General features: G+C 60.7%; 1 protein-coding gene across 1 annotated transcript; it reads right to left on the reverse strand.

Annotated features, from left to right (window-relative positions):
- Positions 1–5,709: 5,709 nt before the first annotated feature.
- LFNG (LFNG O-fucosylpeptide 3-beta-N-acetylglucosaminyltransferase) lies at positions 5,710–16,063 on the reverse strand. Its single transcript, XM_059826236.1, has 8 exons — positions 15,668–16,063; positions 8,328–8,376; positions 7,308–7,407; positions 7,006–7,159; positions 6,818–6,903; positions 6,361–6,526; positions 5,982–6,067; positions 5,710–5,893 (listed from the first exon to the last, which is right to left on the reverse strand). Exons 1-8 carry the CDS (start codon positions 16,061–16,063, stop codon positions 5,827–5,829), a joined length of 1,104 nt encoding a protein of 367 aa, XP_059682219.1. The 3' UTR covers positions 5,710–5,826.
- Between the last annotated feature and the right edge of the window lie 858 nt (positions 16,064–16,921).

The raw sequence follows: 16,921 nt of genomic DNA on the forward strand, positions 1-16,921 counted from the left end.
CTCCTCTAAGCCCTTCTGAAGCACCCTTGTCCCCAAGGAATTACCCCATCTCCCTGTCCCACGCTGCCAGACCCCATTCAGGAGGTCATGGCCTCGCCTTGCACTGCGAGGGAGGCCAGCACAGAGAGCTGAGCGCCCGCTGGCCCATCGGCTTGAAAGAAAAGCCTAAACAGGGAGACTCAGATCTGTCTGACCACATGGGGATGCTGAAGCCCTGCTCTTGGCAGTTGGAAGGGTTTGCAAGCAGAGGCAGCCACAGGAGGGGAGAGATGCTGCTGGGCTGCAGCCCTGGGGCTCACTCAGTGGGGCTCCTCCGCACCCCGCATTTGCAGCCCGGCCGGCACCAGCTCCGTGGGTCACAGCATCGCAGCACAGAGGGATGTGACCACCCGGCACGGTTGCCAGCAGCCTTCACCCGCTCAGGGGGCTGGGCAGGGAAGGAGGGTGGCCTGGCTGCGGCCACCTCGGGTCACCGGTCCAGCCACGACAAGGGAGCTAATGGTCACACTACCGTGCCCTCGTGCCATTGCGTTCAGTGTGCTGGAGAAGGGACGGGTGGTGGCAGGAGCAGAAGGACTTTTCCTTCTGTCGCTGATGACTCTATTGCTGCACGCAGGACCGCAGGCTGCAGGCAGGAAGGTCTTCGCCTGGAGCAGGCAGCATTTCTCACCATGACCTCGGCGAAAATCCCTGCTCAGGGATTTTTAATCCCTCCCGGTCCATGGAGGGGAGTGGGAGGAAGCACAGCTCCCTTCTCACTCCGAGGTGTTGCAGATGCTGATGCTGGAGCACTTCTCCCACCCGCTTCCTCTTCCCACCGGCTGAGCACCACGGGACCTGGCGCTTGCACCCCATAAATCACTCGGTCACTTATGATCCTCTCCAAATGCTGCTGCTCCAGAGCCAGTGAAGGACTGCTTGAGCAGGGAGCCGGCATGGCCCCCTCCCCGCTCCCCAAGGGGTTTCCTAACAAAACAGCCCCTCCTGTGTCCCCCTAAATACGGGCGGGACTCCTTGGGCTGATGTGGAGGTGGTCAGAACATCACTCGACACTGACCACTGTGGTGCTGCTGCTTTGCTGTGTGGTGCCACTGCTGCTTTCGGTCTCCTGCCCTTAGCAGGGACAGGAACAAACCTGGCACCGTCCCCCCCGGTGAAGCCACCCTGGTTTGGGTGGGATGGAGGGGGACACGTCCGCTGAGGAGGAGGAAGGAGGGGTTGGGAGTGGGGCCGTACAGTGGTGCTGCAGCTTCACAGGGTCTCGTCCGGCAGCACCGTGGGAAGTGTTTCCAGCCGCTCTTAAGATGCTCAATTCATCTCCACCTACACTCTTGGCTTGCCAAATGGCTACAGGAGCAGAGCTGGCCCCGCTGCAGGGCTGAGGCAGACCAGAAGCGGCGGGTGCTGGGAGCTCCGGGGCGGGCAGCGGGGAACCGAATTGGTTTTGATAGATTCAAGGCTGGTCTTAAAGGTCAGGAAGAGAAAAGTAAACTTTGGTGGTCTTGGGAGGGGTGGTGGTATTTCTTTTAACCACCTTCAGGTGATGCAGGGGTGGGAAATAGTAGAAAGGTGGAAAAAAATGAAGGGGATATGGGTGATGGCTGGGAGCTGCTTTTGGGGGGGCTGCCCTGCACACCCCGGCACTGCACCTCGGCCATCCTGCAGCCATCATTACCTGCGGCAAGGCTTTGCAGCCCCTCGCTCCAAGACAGACGATGCTGCTGGGGGATTTAGTAGCCTCCAGCTGCACAGAGGTGGTGGGGTGCAGCTCGTGTCCCCACGGGGACCCAGCGCTCTCCTCTCCCAGCACTGGGACGGGCGACTCCCAAAGCCGCAGCTGGAGTGTTGTGTGCATTGCTCAGGCCCTGCGATTCAGCCGCTTTTATGTTCGGTTCCCACAAATATTCCAGTTTGCTGGGCCAGAGAGGCTGGAAGTAGCACTTGGAGCCAATTCACACAAGTTTCATCATCTCCCAACACCCCCTCCCAGCCCGAGTCTCAAATATTTCTCGCCGCTGTTAGTGCCAGGACGGGTGTTTGTCCCATCGCAGCGCAGGCACAGCTCCCCAGCAAGAAGTCCCCGCGCCACGAAGCTCCTGCGCTGCAGCTGGGCTGGGAACGCAGCGTTTCACACAAAGTCCGGGATAGCAAGTGACCTAAATGCAAATTAAAACAAAAAAGGAGGTAGGGGAGCAATAAAAAGGACTAAACCAGCATGTTACTCCCCACCCCGGATGCTGCAGCCACGCAGAGACCTGGAAAGCCTTTGGCCAGGCACGGTGCTGGAGCATCCCTTGGGCATGACGGTGTCAACAGCAGTGGTCCCTGTAAAACGGCAGTGTCCCCATCAAGCCAGGCTTGTCCCCACAGCACCACACCAGCACACTCCAAAAGGTGCAGCCGCCTTATCAGCTGCCGCGAGCTGGTGAGAGTAAACAGGACGTCCCACAACAGCGCCGGGGCGCAGATGAAAGCAGGCTGGCCTGATGAGCCCGCCAAGTATGCGAGAGCACCAGGCTTTGCTTTTGTTTTCCTTTTGTTTATTAATGCGTGTATTTATTTACTTTTCGGCCCACGAGTAGGGTGGGAGGAGGGAGAGGCTGGGAGCCTGGTGTGGGACAAAGCAGAGGGCTAGTGTGCTGCCTGCTCCTGCTCCCGAAGGCCCAGCGGGGTGTTTTTACTTTATTTTATTTTATTTTATTTTATTTTATTTTATTTTATTTTATTTTATTTTATTTTATTTTATTTTTTAAGCTCCCTCCAGGTGTTGCACCATGCCCAGCACCACCCCAACCTTTACCCCTGCCAAGGGGCTCCTGCTCCTTGCAGCAGCATCCCAGCCCCGTGCCACAGCCCCCGGCTCCCTAGTGCCTCGGTGGAGGCTTAACCCAAGATTTGGGTTGTTTTGCAGTAAACAGGCCCCTAGCACCCAGCCCTGCATGGGGCGGGATGGGTGCTGCCCTGTGCTGGCTGCATCTCCCCATCCCGCCCCGGGGAGCCGAGGGAGGGCCAGGCTGCAGAAAGGGTGACGGCACCGCTGCCGGGAAGCGCCCGCGCTGCCGAAACCGCGGCCCTGTGAGCAATAGGAAAATACGCGGGCGAGCGGCGGGTGGCTCAGCTTCCTGAGCCTGATGCAGTTCCCCTTCGCTGACCCGGCGCTGGGACGGGGGGGCCAAGGGGCACCAAATCCTGCACCCGCCATGCAGTCCCTGGCCCCAGTCAATGTGTGCTGGGGACAGGCAGCGTGGCTGGGTTTGCTCTTCACCCTTCCAGGGTGCTACACTCTCCAGGGAGCTTTTTGGGTACCTGTGGGTTTTTTTGGTGGGCTGGGTAAGGGCAAGGCTCAGTTCCCTCGGGCAGGAGCCAGAGCCCCCCCGCCAACCCACAGCAGCCCAAGGGCTGCAGAGTTTGGGGGACTTTTGATTTTTGGGGCTGTCTGAAGGGTGTGCGGGTGTTGGGAGGAGGGGGGGGTGTTGCTTTAGCACACGCTGACTTCCTGCTAGGTTGTATTTTTAGCAAGGCCAACCCCTGATAACCCAGAGAGTCAAGCAAAACTGTAAAGTAAGTAAGTGTGCCTCAAAAAGAGAAAAAAAAAAGAGATGCTGTGTATGGAGGAAGACGGGGGGAGGAGAGGATGGCGCAGGCGAAAGCTGGTACCAGTGCGGCACAAACAGGGCTGGTTTCAGGAAGGGGGGGGCAGATCTTACGCTGTTGCCACAGCCCATGAAAGCTGGGGCTTGTTACTGGCAGGTGGGTGCTTGGTGTCGGCTAAACCGGCAGCAGAGAGGGCAAAGGGAGGGCTGGGAGGGAAGGGGCTCAGCCCCCGGCAGCCCCCAACCTTCCCACGCAGACGCCTGTCCGCCGGCTGTTAACAGCACCCTGCTAACAACCGGCTCTCCCCTCGCCCCGCCGCCTCCGCTCCCAGCCCAGAGCCTGGGAAAAAGCAGCCCCGAGGTGCCAAGCCCCACCATGGCCTTTTGGGGTGGGGAAGGAGGAGACGACCCTCACACCCTGGGATGCAAATGGCCGGCGGACCCTGGTACCCGTGGGAAAAGAGAGGGATGCAGGCGCAAGCCCTCCTCCGTGCATCCCTGAGAGCTTCGTGAGAGGCGATAACATCCATGGGGGGAATGAGGGGTGTTCAGCGGAGCCCATCCATAAAGAGACGCCGGAGCCCAAGACCAGGTGACTGTGGTCAGCAAAAAAGCTGCTTTATTGGTGACGGCTCCCACGGGAACCCCGTGGCAGCGATCGGGTTCGAGTCCCTGAGAACACACTGTCCATGCTGGTTCCCCATCCCACATCTATTGCTTTAAACACATCCTAGTTACAAAAAGCACAGAGTGACGTTCCAGATACTGGAACATATAAATTAAGGTAAGTGATAGTTACAAGACATCGCAAATTTTTTTTTCTTTCTTAAACAGATTATCAGAAGGTTGGGGTTGTTTTTTTTTCCGATCCACAGAAAACGTATAAAAAGCATTTTAAATTCTACATATTTCTCAATGTGGTTTTTTTTTTTTAAAAAAAGGCACAGTAAAAAAAATACTGGCACAATAACATATTTACAACGCACCCATTATGGGCTATTTTCACTCAGCTTTGGGTTGGAATCGTTCAGCTCCGGCTCAGCCCACTGACCCCAGGGGCGCAGGGCTGGCGGCAGCAGGCAGGGTGGCCATGGGGGGATGCGGGGTCCCTCTCCCTCCCCGGCTAAACCCCTCCCCAGCTCCCCGTTAGGGAGAGCGCAACAGCCGGGCTGGGAAACGCTGCCTACCTGCAGCGGGTGCTCCGGCCACCCCAGCAGCATCTGCAGCCAGGCCGGGGGCTGGAGGATGCTCCAGCCCCACGGTGCAGGGGGGACACCCATGCAGCCCCCGGCCGGCCCATGAAGTGCTCCTTTGGAAAGGTGCGGGGCTGCCCGCGCTCAGCCTGCCTGCACCCGCTGCCTGTGGCTGGCCCGCGAGCAGGCAGGGAGGTGGCACTGAAGGGAGACTCTGTATAAACACAGCACCCATGCCGCACCGGCGGCTCCGGAAAAGCTGTCCTCCGGCCCCCTGTATTTATAGACAGTCTTTACATTAGTCTCTATAAATAATGCATAGATCGATGCTGCTGGCGACACTTCAGCCAGACGGGGGGAGCTCCAGGAAACGGAGCGAACACCAACGCCGGCTTCCAGCCCACCCCACCGTCTCCCTCCAGTGCCGCCATCGAGCACCCAGCAGCTTTGCAGCACCCTGGAGCAGCGTTTCCCCTGCCCGCACTCTGCCTGCCCGCCGAGCCGGGAGCAAAACTCGCCGGTGAGCCTTCATCTGAATCGGGAGCCGGAGCTTCGCTGCTGAGATTCTGGGGCTGGGAGAGAGGATGGGGTGGGTGAGGGGTTATGGGAGCGGGGTGGTGGGTGGAGGCAAGAAGGGGAGGCACACACCAAAAAACTTAACATTTGAAAGGAAAAAAAAAAAAAGACACGCAAGCCCGGGGGAGGCAGAGCCCCACAGCGCCTGCGGTTGCTCCCCACGCATGGCGTGGGGCCCGGCAGCGCCGCGGGGGTGCCCAGCGGTTAAGTGCTCAGGACCCATCCCTCCCCGCCGTCCCGGCCGGAGCAGGCACAGGCAGCCGGGCAGGCAGGGCAGGCAGGGCAGGGGACAAGGGGCCGCACAGCAGCCTTCAGTACACACACACTGTGCAATACCACAGCAACGACGTCCGTCCATCCGTCCACCTCACGGCGAGGCCGGACCGACACACCCGCACGCAGGTCCCGCACGCCCGTCGGATACCGGGGAAACGCGGGACGAGGTTGGAGGGGACATGCGCCTCCTAGTAAACCACGTTGGCGGGGCACCACGGCGTGTCAGGGTACAGCAGGCAGTGCACGGAGCGAAACCTGCAGAGGAGAGGAGCGATGCTGAGCGTGGGGCAGCGGTGGCCCCGCAGCACCCCGGCTCTGGGGGGACAGGGTCCCCCCATCTCACCTGGATGGGTCCTCCTCAACGGAGAAGGCTCCCTTCATGTGGATGGAGTTCCGCTTGTTTTCGAACATGCCGTAGCTTAGTGTCACCTGGGGGGAGGAAACATGGGGGGGGGTGTCAAGCAGCTGCTGTGGCCACGAGGATCAAGCCGGGGCATGGGAGGGCCTGCAAAATTCACCCCTTTTTCAAAAGTCTCCAGTCATGCTCTGCATCACCCCACAGGGATGGACTGACAGGGTTTTCCCCCTCCGCTGATGTTTTGGAAGCACGCCAATCAATATCTTAGCTGCGATGCCCAATTTTTAGGTGACAACATGAAACCAATGATGGTACCATCCATCCCAACCCCTCCATCCACCCCAGGGCATCAGGACAGGGATACCTGTTTGTGGATCTCCGTCTTGGGCACCTGGTGGAGGTTCTCCAGGTGCGAGTGGAAGAGGTTGCTCCGGATGAGCTTCACCCCCAGCACAGACTCGATGATGTAGCCGATGGTGCAGTCGTCAGGCAGGCGGATCTTCTCCGCTGTGCTCATGAAGTGGCCCCCGCTGCGGGGAGAGAGAGAGGAGCTGCAGAGGAGCAAAGCCTGGAGGGACGTGGGCACCCCATGGGGTCTGGGCTTGGCCAGTGGGTGCCCAGCTCTAGCTCTAATTAAAAGTCATTTAGACTGGGGGGAACTGAGGTCCTTCCCAACTTGTTTCCAAGCCCCCTGCAGGAACCCCCAGCAAGGCAACAAGAGCGAGGCAGTAGGACACGGTCCAACGTCCGTCCCCAAAGAAGTTGTCGCCGCTCTGTGCCCTACTGGGACCGTGATGGGAGACCAACGCCAACGCTCTTACCTGGCCCATGGGCTCATCTTCAGCGCCAGCCCCCGGCTGATACAAAAACCTGCTCCGCCCGTGGCAAACCAGAAATGCACAGGGTGCTACGAGAGAGGGGAAGCAACAGCAGTGAGATGACCTCCCACCAACCAGGGAGCAAACTCCAGCCCAAATTAAGCCAGCCCCAACCTCTCACCCCCCCTCACCATCTTGTTCTCGCTGATCCTCTCGGTAGCCTGGATGGGCCGGTCCAGGCTGGGCTTCCCGATGTAGATGTCCTGCGTGTGGGGGTAGCTGGAGAGCAGCTTCACCAGCATCCGCACGTTCACGTAGTTGTCATCGTCCACGTGGCAGAACCACCTGCGGTGGCAGCAGTGTCATGCCGGGCTGGGGCAACCCCCCAGACCCAATGCTGAGATATGGCCCCAAAACGCGAACGGCCTCTGCCTACACTGTCCCTCCCCTCGCAGCCCCGCCGTCCCCCCCAGCAGCCCCGGGCGCTGCTTACTTTCTGCCGGACTCGATGAACTTGTCGTACTCCACGGCCATCTTGCAGGACAGGGCCTGGCGGCTGTGGGCGGCCGAGCAGTTGGTGTTGATGACGTTTCCTGCGGGAAGAGACGGGGGTCAAAGCCCGGTGCCGGGGTATCCCACACCTCCGTGCTTGCTCAAACAGAGATGCTTCACCACGCACATTCCAGGGGCACCAGGGGGATGGAAACCCCACGGATGTCCTTGATGCTCGGTGGCCTCCCTGCCACATCATTTTGGGCAAAGAATGAATTTTGGGGGGAATGGCTTTTGGATCCACATGAGACAAGGGAAGGGATGAGCAAGGGATGTGGATGCAGCAGATGCACCAGGGTTGAGCCGTATCCCACGTGCTATGCATGATGCCACCCTACATCACCTTGCCCATCCCGGGGCCATGCACCAGCCACCCCGGGAGCGAGGGGGTGTCCATGCACCAGCCTCTCCACCCAGGACAAAAAATCCTGCCCTGTTCCTGCTGCCTTTCCCTGCAGTGGCCACCTGTTATTTGCTTGCCCAGCTCAAAGGCAATTGCTTCCTGGCCTGAAAAGGAGTCATTTGCATGGGGAGAATAGACCCAGCTGACCCTGGACCCTGGGAGCGGCTGCCAGGGAAATGCTCCCATGAGACCCTGGCAGTGGTGCGCACCAATCCCAGCTCGCCCCAGGGACAACTTGGCACAAAGGCACCCCTCCCCATTAGTGTGCTCCCCAGCAGCATCATGCAGGAGATGGGCTGGGACGACTGGGAAGGAAACCCACCCCCAGGCTCCTGGGCAGAGGGTACATTAGACACCATCACTGAAACGAGTGGCCTGGTTCTCAGCCCACGTCCCTATGGCGAGGACTCCTGAGATTAGTGTCTAACTGGTGGCATTTTGACCGTTTTTTCAGAGCTCCCCAGGGCAGGCTCCACACCAGCCGTGCTCCCCGCGCGGGGGCTCCTCAGGGGACCTGGCCAAGTCACGCACGCAAAGGGATAAGGGCCACAGACTCACGTGCTTGCTTCTTCAGCTCCTCATCCTCCCCGTCTGTGAAGATGAAGGTCTGAAATAGAAGACAAGGCACCTTTGAGGACTGAGGCCACGCAGCTTTGGATGCCATCTGGCATCCCTCGGCAGCACTGGGGCTCGGTCCCCCCTGGGCCTTGGTGTTGACTTCTTCCCCCTCACTAAAACCCAAAGCAGCACCAGAGAGCTGGGCATCCCTGCGACGCGCTCGACCTCAGACAGGGAAGGGTGCAAAGCCATCCTGGCAGAACATGGCATGCGACGCCATGCCTCACTGGGGTGCAAACCCCAGTCCCCCGCAGCACCCGTGCTGAGCATCCCTATCCTCTCGCCTTTTCCACGGGGCAGCAGCAGGCAGGAGGATTTTGGGCAACGCCAGGGCCGTCCCCAGCACGAGGTGGGCGCGCAGAGAGGAGCAGGTGATGGGGAGCGGGTGCAGAGCGCAGCTCAATCTGAGCGGAGACTTCAGACTTTAGCCGGTGTGACCAGCACGTGTGGCCGGGGAATGCCAAAGCAGCCGCCCGGCAGCTCCCCCTGCCCAGGCAGGTGTGTTTGCCTGCGGTGCCGGCTGCCAACTGCGTCCCCACCTGTGTCAACAGCACGTGGCCGTCCCTGGCTACTTGCACAACACCACCATGGCTCCTCTCTGCGCCTTGTCCCTACCCAGGATGACTGAGCCGGTGGGTGCCTCTCACCAGCCCCGAGGAGGGGATGGTCCCTCGCTGCTCACCCCAGCACGGTCCATGTGGTGCCAGGCAGCACCCTACCTCCTCCCCGGGCACTCAAGCTGCCCGCCTGGCTGCACTCCTCTATTTACACAGCTAATTCCCGGCATATGCCGCCTGGGAAGGGGGATTGGTGGGGGCTGCCGTTGGCCTGGGATTTGGGGAAGGGCGAGAAGCAGGAGGAGAGAGCAGGGGGTGGGGAAGGCATCGCCATCAATCAGCGGGCAGCAAACAAAGCTGGAGGAGAGAAACCACAACCAGCTGCCAAGCGCTATTAAAAACCAGACGTGCACAAAAGGGCAAAGGAAGAAAGACAAAAGGGCTGGGGAGGGGGAAGGCAGGAGGCGGCAGAGTGGGGACGATGGAGCCCAAGCGCTGGGGATGATGAATTACAAGTGAGCTGGAAATTGGGTGCCACCCCGCAGCCGGCCGGCCCCAGGAACGCGCTGGGGTTTTGTGGTTTGTTTGAGGAGGTGGGTACAATAGCTGGGTTGACTTTACTCAGCGGAGGAGAGTTAAGCGGGCAGCGGCGACCATTAGCATACAGCTGCGCTGGTTAACCCGGCCGGCCCGTGTTTGCTCAGGTCCCGAGCGGGGAAGCTGGTGGGGAGAGCCCAGAGCTGCAGGAAGGCTGAATGGGAGGGGAGGAGGGCGCGTTCCTGGGGACAGGGCTACAAGTGACCTTTTGGACTTGAAAAGGAGAAAAGAAAAAGAAAAAAAAAAAAGGAAAAAGAAAAGGATGGAGGAGGTGGGAAGGCAAGTTCTCACAAATGCGCAGCCCGCCGCGCAGCTCGGCTTTTGGGGAGGGACGGAAGTCAGCTCCCCGTGGGTCAGGGATGCTGTGAGCAAAGGGTTAGGGGATGGGGGACCCTCTGATGAGGAGGGGACAGGGACCTTAGCCCATTAGCTGCAGGGCCATGGATGCCCGTGGTCCTCATGGCCCTGGGACACGGGTCACTGCTGGGGTGGGACAGGGTCAGTGCTGTGTGTGGCGGAGGAGAACATCACCCCCAACCAATGCGGGGTCCAGCCAGCATCTTGCTGCTGATCCCCATTTCCCCCGGGTGCTCAGGGAGGGGTCAGGAGGCTGCTGGGGCTACGAGCTGACCCAGGGCAGGGGAGGACCATGCAAAGATGCTCAAGATGACCCCAACACAAGCCCTTTCTCATCCACCCCGAGACACATGGTGCCCGGGTACATCCCCTCCAGGCTCCAGCCCCACTGGAGGGGGACGGGGGAAGCCGGGGGACACACAGCCTCCGCGCAGGCGAGACAGAAAATGTTTGCTCGATTAGCTCAGAAGCGCCGTCCAGCAACTGTGCCTTCAGCTGCTCCAAAAATAACCCCGCAACTAATCCTCCAGCTCAGCTGCTATAAATAGACCACAGGGACAATTGTTTATTACTCGCCCGCACCGAAAGGCTTCATCCTAACGAGGCATCTTCCCTCTGGCCTCTCCCCATGCACATCCCCCTAATTTTCCTGGTGCGGGTGGACCACGTGGCACCTTGGGGACCAGGACAGGGGCACACAGCCCTGCAAGTCACCTCACAGGGGCTATCGGGGCCTCACAGGTTCCCCACCTCCCTCCCAGCTCCACCACAAAATACAATTAAAACTAAAAAATTGTAAGCCTCTCTTTTTTTAATTAATTTGTCTGCATTTCTTGGGGCCGGGGGGTGGGGGGGGGCCCTTCCTGCTCAGCCCCCTTTCCCCAGGGCTGCAGGGGAGAAGAGCAGAGGTGCCAGCTGAGCCTGGGAGGGGACAGGCCAGGAAAGGATGGGGACAAGAAAACCCCATGTTGGTGTGACAAGGAAAAACCACGGGTCAGCCTTCGGCATCCCTGATGCAGGGCACTGGGCATCAGGGCAGCGCCCGGTTTGCAGTGGGGTAAGAGGGATGGGACGTGGTAACTGAGCTGTCACCTACCAAGCCACCGTCTCCAGACCCAAAAGCAGCAGGGTCAGGCCCCCACCCCATCCAGGCAGAAAGCACCCAAAGCCCTTACACCCGCTTCCCTCCACCTCTCCCCCACTTGGCCCCCATGCCAGCCGTGGCACCGAGGGGTGCCAGGACCTCTTGGGCTGCCCCCGCAGTAACTTTTCCTGGGGGGTGCAGGAGAGGAAGGGCCCGCTGCCCCCCCCAGCCCCTGCAGGAAACCTCATTGTTCTCAAAACTGCAGCTTCAAGAAACACAGGATGCCAAATCCCTCTGAACAATAGCTGCCACCGCTCCATACAGCCCCGCACAATGCGCGGCCCCTGTGTACGGGGACTGAGAGGCACCCGGGGTCCCTACGGCTGGGATGGGGTCAGCCCCCACCAGCTGCCTGCAAGGAGCCAGGCAGCTGCCGGCAGCCCCCCACCTCCTCCTTGCCCTTGGGGAGGGCCCATTTCTTTTTTTTTTTTTTTTGCCCTCCCCTTCATTTCTCCTTTCGCAGTGACTCATTTCCCCCTCCAACAACGGAGCTCGTGGGTTGCTCATGGCTGGGTGCCGCAGAAGGCGTCCCACCAGCCGGGGCCACGCCGGGGTCACCCTGCCCTGGCTGCGCGGTACAGCTGGCTTCCCGGGGTGACACATGCACAGCAGACCCCACGCCCGCCACCGTCCCCACTTTCCCCAGCAGCACACCCACCAGAAAGGGGAACCTCGGCCGGGCAGGCACCCCTTTGACCCTGCAGTGCACAAATCTTGCCCCCGTGCCGTGTCTCACTTCCCCATGCTCGGAGAGGATGGAGCACCCCGGCACCCAGCTACGCAGCATCCGGGGTGGGGGCTGGACCCCCTGTCACCCCAAGGACAAGGGGGACTCACCCACTGCACTTGGGTGCGGGGGGAAGGAGGCAGCAAAGAGGTGCTGGGGGGGCTCAGCCTCCAGCTGGGCAAGGCGCAAGGATGCTGCTGGAGCAGGTCCCTGCCTGGCTTTGTGTCCCCAGCAGCAGATGCTTTCCTTCCAGACCATGGGGGTGAGGAGGGAAAGTCCCCACCCCACTTCAACAGGTTGGGAAGAGCACAATGGCAGCATCCCTGTGATGGTAGCGTCCCCATCCCATGGGACCATGGCTTTCCCCAGGATGGGGCAGGGGGGGGTCTGTGCTGGCACAGGGGTGCCAGGGCTGGGACCCGCAGAGACAGGGAAGGGGCTTGCAAGGCCGCGGGCCCTTCCTCCCCCCGCTCCTTTCGGCAAGAGGAAGAATCCTCCACTGTAATTTTAAATGCTATAATTTTTTAATAACCTCCTCGCAAACAATGAGCTCATTGTGCGGCGAGGGTCCCCCACCCTCCCGCCTGGCGCTCCACACACGCCGCTCACTGGCTCGGGGGCTTTTATGGACAAGGACAACGGCATCATTTGGGGCAGGCAATTAAGGGGCCCCCACCCCACCAAAACCACACAGGCTGCCCAGGGGGGCAGCAGGGAGGGATCCTCACACATGAGCTGAGTTCAGCAGTGCTCAGCAGGCCCTGGCACACAGCCCAGGGCTGGGGATGGAGCCGGCTGCACTGTGGAGCTGGTTTGGGATGAGCAGCCTCCATGGTCCCAGCCGCTCTGGTGGGAGCCCAAGTGGGACATGCCTGCCAGTGTGCTCCGCCACGGCCACCCCGAGGATGGGGACCCTGGCCAAGGTGCTAGAGAAATTTGGGAGCCGCCATCAGAGGAGCGTGCTCTCCGGAAGGCAAACCCGTTCCCTCTGCCCCGAGAGCAGGAATTTTTCAAAGCCTGCAATTACGGCGCCGAGCTGGAGGAAGCCAGCAGATCCCACGCTGGCGGGACGGCAGCCCAGCCCAGACCCCTCGCAGGCACTGCGGCGTGTGCCGAGCCGCCCGGCCGCCTTCGGGGTGCCCTGGGGACAGGGGATGTTTCTTAGGCAACTCTGCCACTGCAAATCACCCGACTCAGCAGGAAAGCAGTGGGTTTGGACTCACTCCTGTCCAGGATTTCTGCCTAATGGCCATTTTCCTCCCCTCTCTCTTTTCTTTCAAGTGCAACGTTTCCCCGGACTGCACTCCAGCATCCTAAGGATACCGAGACAGCTGGAAACTCTCCCCAAAGCAAGGAGGGGAAAAGCCATAACTCTCCTCCAACAGCAGCTTGTCCAGCCTGGATTGTGCAACCCGAGGAGCAGATTTAGAAGGGAATAGGGATCTGCCCTCCCAGTGCAGAGAGAAGCAGGAAGGAGAAGGGGGTGCCCTTTGCAATGTCTTGGAGGGGACAGAGGGCAGGAAACAGGGACTATTGTGGGCAGAACAAAGAGCAGCCAAGGAAGGACACAATAGCTATTCCCCTATCTGCCAGGGTCCAGTCTGGAGCTACCTGCTGGATTTAACCCCTTCTTGCCAGTGCCTGCATCCCGTCTGCCCAGAGAGCTGCCTGGCTAATGAACAGCCAAGAGAGAAGTTGGGGTTTGAAGCAAGAGGAGGATCTGGGGAAGGAGATGTGTCATCGGGCATGGGGGATTCTCAGCCCTTGTGCAGGAACTTCCCCGCGTCGGCGAGGCAGGACACGTGGCTGAGTACTGTTAGTGAAACAAGAGCGAGAGAGGGACAGGATGAGCAGAGATGGGCCTGACTCAGACCAAGAGAGACGTTTGAGCAGAGGCAGTGCACTGCTGTTACCACACCACCCTCGTGGGGCAGAAACCATGAGGCCAGGCAAGGAGGGGATGCAGGAACCACACAGTCCCCGCCCCGGGACAGGGAAGCAAGGGAGAGGAGCCCCACGACACCAATCCTGCGCTCTGCAGGCAAAAAACCCCCAACCTGATGCCAAGTTTGGGGGAGCCCAGAGTGCCCCAAAGCTTCCCAGAGACAGTGGCCAGGTCAGCGTGGGAAGACTGGAGCCGATTGCCGCTGGCAGCACATGTTCATCCCCTCTGCCTCCATGTGTCCCCCCAGCCCTCGCTTTGCTCCGCAGGAGTTTGTGCCGCCTCCCGCTCTCTCGGCAGCTCCTTGTCCTCAAGTGCTGTACAAGAGCCGTCACTCAGCGGCTTGGCTTGTCAGGCGGGCACCTCGCCGGGCTGCGGCCCCCCTGGCTTCATGGCCCTCATCTCTAGGCAACCTGACCTGGACACCGCCGGCTCCAGCTCCCCCGTTCCCATGGAAAGTGCCACACAAGAGGCTGCGAAGCCTTTTCTCTGCGCCAGGAGAAAAGGGGCTTTGTTAGCTTGCCCAGGGGGACAGCGTGAGAGCCGAGCCTCGGGTCTCTGGGAATCCAAACGGACAAACGAAGCACAACAAAAAAAAAAACTTAGAAGAAAGCCGGAGCTCACAAGAGGGAGGGGGAAAAAAAAGAGCAGCCATTCCCAGGATCATCTGTAGGTGCTCAAAGAGCGTTTCCCCCACCACCGCCACTCACCACCCCCTTGCAGTGACAGCAGAGCATAAAAGAGGTTTCCATTAAATAACTGTACCAGGGAAAGACTGCAGAGCCACTGCCAAGCCCAGAAGACCTGAGCAAAAAAAGGGACAAGATTCACAGGGGGAAAAAAAATAGCAAGAGAATGCTCAGGGTAAGTTGCAGGAGCCAAGACCCCACAGGATCCGGCAGACTCAGGTGAAGGAGGCTGGGGCAGGTCAATCCCCCCCTGCCTCCCCTCCCTCCCTCCCCAACCACTTCAGATTTCTTAGAAAAAAAAAACAAAAAGCAACTGACAAAAACCAGTTTGCAAGCAAGAAACAAGATTCCAGGCTAGGAGGAAACACGTGAAGACAGTAGGATGGAAAGGTTAGGACCAGGCATAACTTACTTGGGAAGCTGTCTAAGGATAGAAAAAGTGTCTTAAGAGCAGATGGCAAGGCACATTTCCTAAGGAAACAGCTTTTTTTCCTCTTCAATTTTGCTTCAGTACTTGAAGGACAGAGTAAGGGACTGCCAGGGCTCAGGGCAAGACACCAGTAAGCTCAGGAATTGGACTAGCTGCAACTGCCCCAGTGCAGGTGAGCCAGAGCAGACCTGCAAGAGCCCCCAGCCACTCCAGTCCTGCCCAGTTCCTGGCAAGAGAGCCTCAGCACATCCCAGTGCTCTCCCAGCCCTGGGCTGCTAAACTGGGTGTCCTTTAGGCAACCCAACTGCTGGCACCCCGTGGGGCCCTGCCGAACCTGACCCACAGCCAGGCCCTGCAGCCCAGGAGAGCACCCGCAGGGACCTGACCCCACATCAGGCACCGGTGGATTGCATTGCATCCCTACACCGTGCCTCAGTTTCCCCAGTGGAAGGCAATTCAGGGCAAGCTCTACAATGGGAGCCGCTCAGTAGGAAGGACCCCAGAGCAGCATTTTGGGGGGCTGCTGAGTGCAAGGAGCCCAGGTCAGGCTCCCTCCATTACTCACCCATCCCAAACTCACCCTGCAACACTGCATTTCACCCTCCCAAAATCACGGCTAGCTCCAGACAGCCTCAAAATAACCCCCCTTTTCAGCGATACGGGGGGAGCAGAAAGGAGAGGTGGCATTTGTCAGGCCACAGCACCCCACAGCACCCCACAGACCCGCAGGGCGAGGGGCCGGGACCGCGGCTGACACCCGTGGGCTGCAGCCCAGCCCGTGCGCTCCATCCCGGCCGGCGGCGGGGACCGGCCCCGGCCCCATCCCCGTCCCCGTACCATGTCGCGGTTGCGGGAGATCCAGGTGTCGAGCAGCAGCTCCAGCCGCGCCTTGTGAAACTTCTTGGTGGTCTTGACGGCGATGAAGACATCGCGGGGGGAGATGTCCTCGGCCGGCGGCCGCGGGGGGCTCGGCGGGGCGGCGGGCAGCTCCCGCCGCGCTCGGCTCAGCCGCCCGAAGTAGTCGGCGAAGCTGCGGAGACCGGAGGGACCCTGCGCCGCCGGGGGGGCCACCGCCGCCGCCGCCCCCAGGCTCTGCAGCGCCCGCTGCGCCCCGCCGGCCTCCCCCCGGGCCAGCCCCGGCCTCCCCGGCGGCTCCACCATGAGCACCAGGAGGCAGGTGAACATGGAGCCCACGAGGGACAGCAGCAGTTTCCTCCCGCAGCTCTTCAGCATCCTCCCGCCGCTCCTCTCCGCGCCGCCGCCACCGGCCGCGCTCCGCCCGCCCCACCGCCGGCCCCCGCCGCGCCACCGCCTTTAAACCGCCCCCGCCCCGCCCGGGGAGGGACGTACCCGGCACCGCCCCCACGCGGGGCGTGGGCAGCGCGCGCCCGGCCCTGCCCGCAGCCTGCCCGCGCCCCGCAGCTTCCCCGCCAGCCCCCTGCACGCGTCCTGCCCGCCCCCTGGCCCCGGCCCGCCCGGCCCCTGCCCCGCCCGGCCCCGGCTCGCCTCCCGCCTGTGCTTCGCCCTGCCTTGCCCACGGCCGGGAGCAGGCAGGCTGCCCGGGGATGGTGGGCAGGGTGCAGGATGAGGGTTCGCCGGTCCCTGCAGCCCCCAGCATGCCGGGAGCATGGCTCGCTGCTTCATCGGCACCAACGGGCGCGTTCCCCATCCCGCTCATCCTGAGCTGTCATTTCCCAGAGCGCTGCACAGAGGTTTTCTCACAGCCGTGTCCAAGAGGTTACCAGAAAGCCGACCAGCCTGACCAAACTCCAGGCAGTTTCCCATCAGCCTCTTCTGAGGCCAAGCATAATTAAAAAAAAAACCAAAAAACCCAAACCCCAAAAACCCACAGCACTCCTCTCACTTCCACCAAGCTCCAGTCTGGGGGGTAAATCTGGGAACGGGGCACTGGGGGGTCGGATCCCACCCCTGCTTGGGGAGACCTGGAGACACTCACAGACCTGGCTAACCTCGTCCCGGGTGCAGCGCTGTGCTCTGGAGCCGGTGCTGACGGGCAGCCCCACGGTGCAGGGCTGCCTGAAAAGAAATACTATACAGATGACAAGCAAGCTGCCCCCAGTGATTGCTAAC

The sequence above is a fragment of the Gavia stellata genome, chromosome 18 (genome assembly GCF_030936135.1).
Source record: "Gavia stellata isolate bGavSte3 chromosome 18, bGavSte3.hap2, whole genome shotgun sequence".
Classification (NCBI taxonomy): domain Eukaryota; kingdom Metazoa; phylum Chordata; class Aves; order Gaviiformes; family Gaviidae; genus Gavia; species Gavia stellata.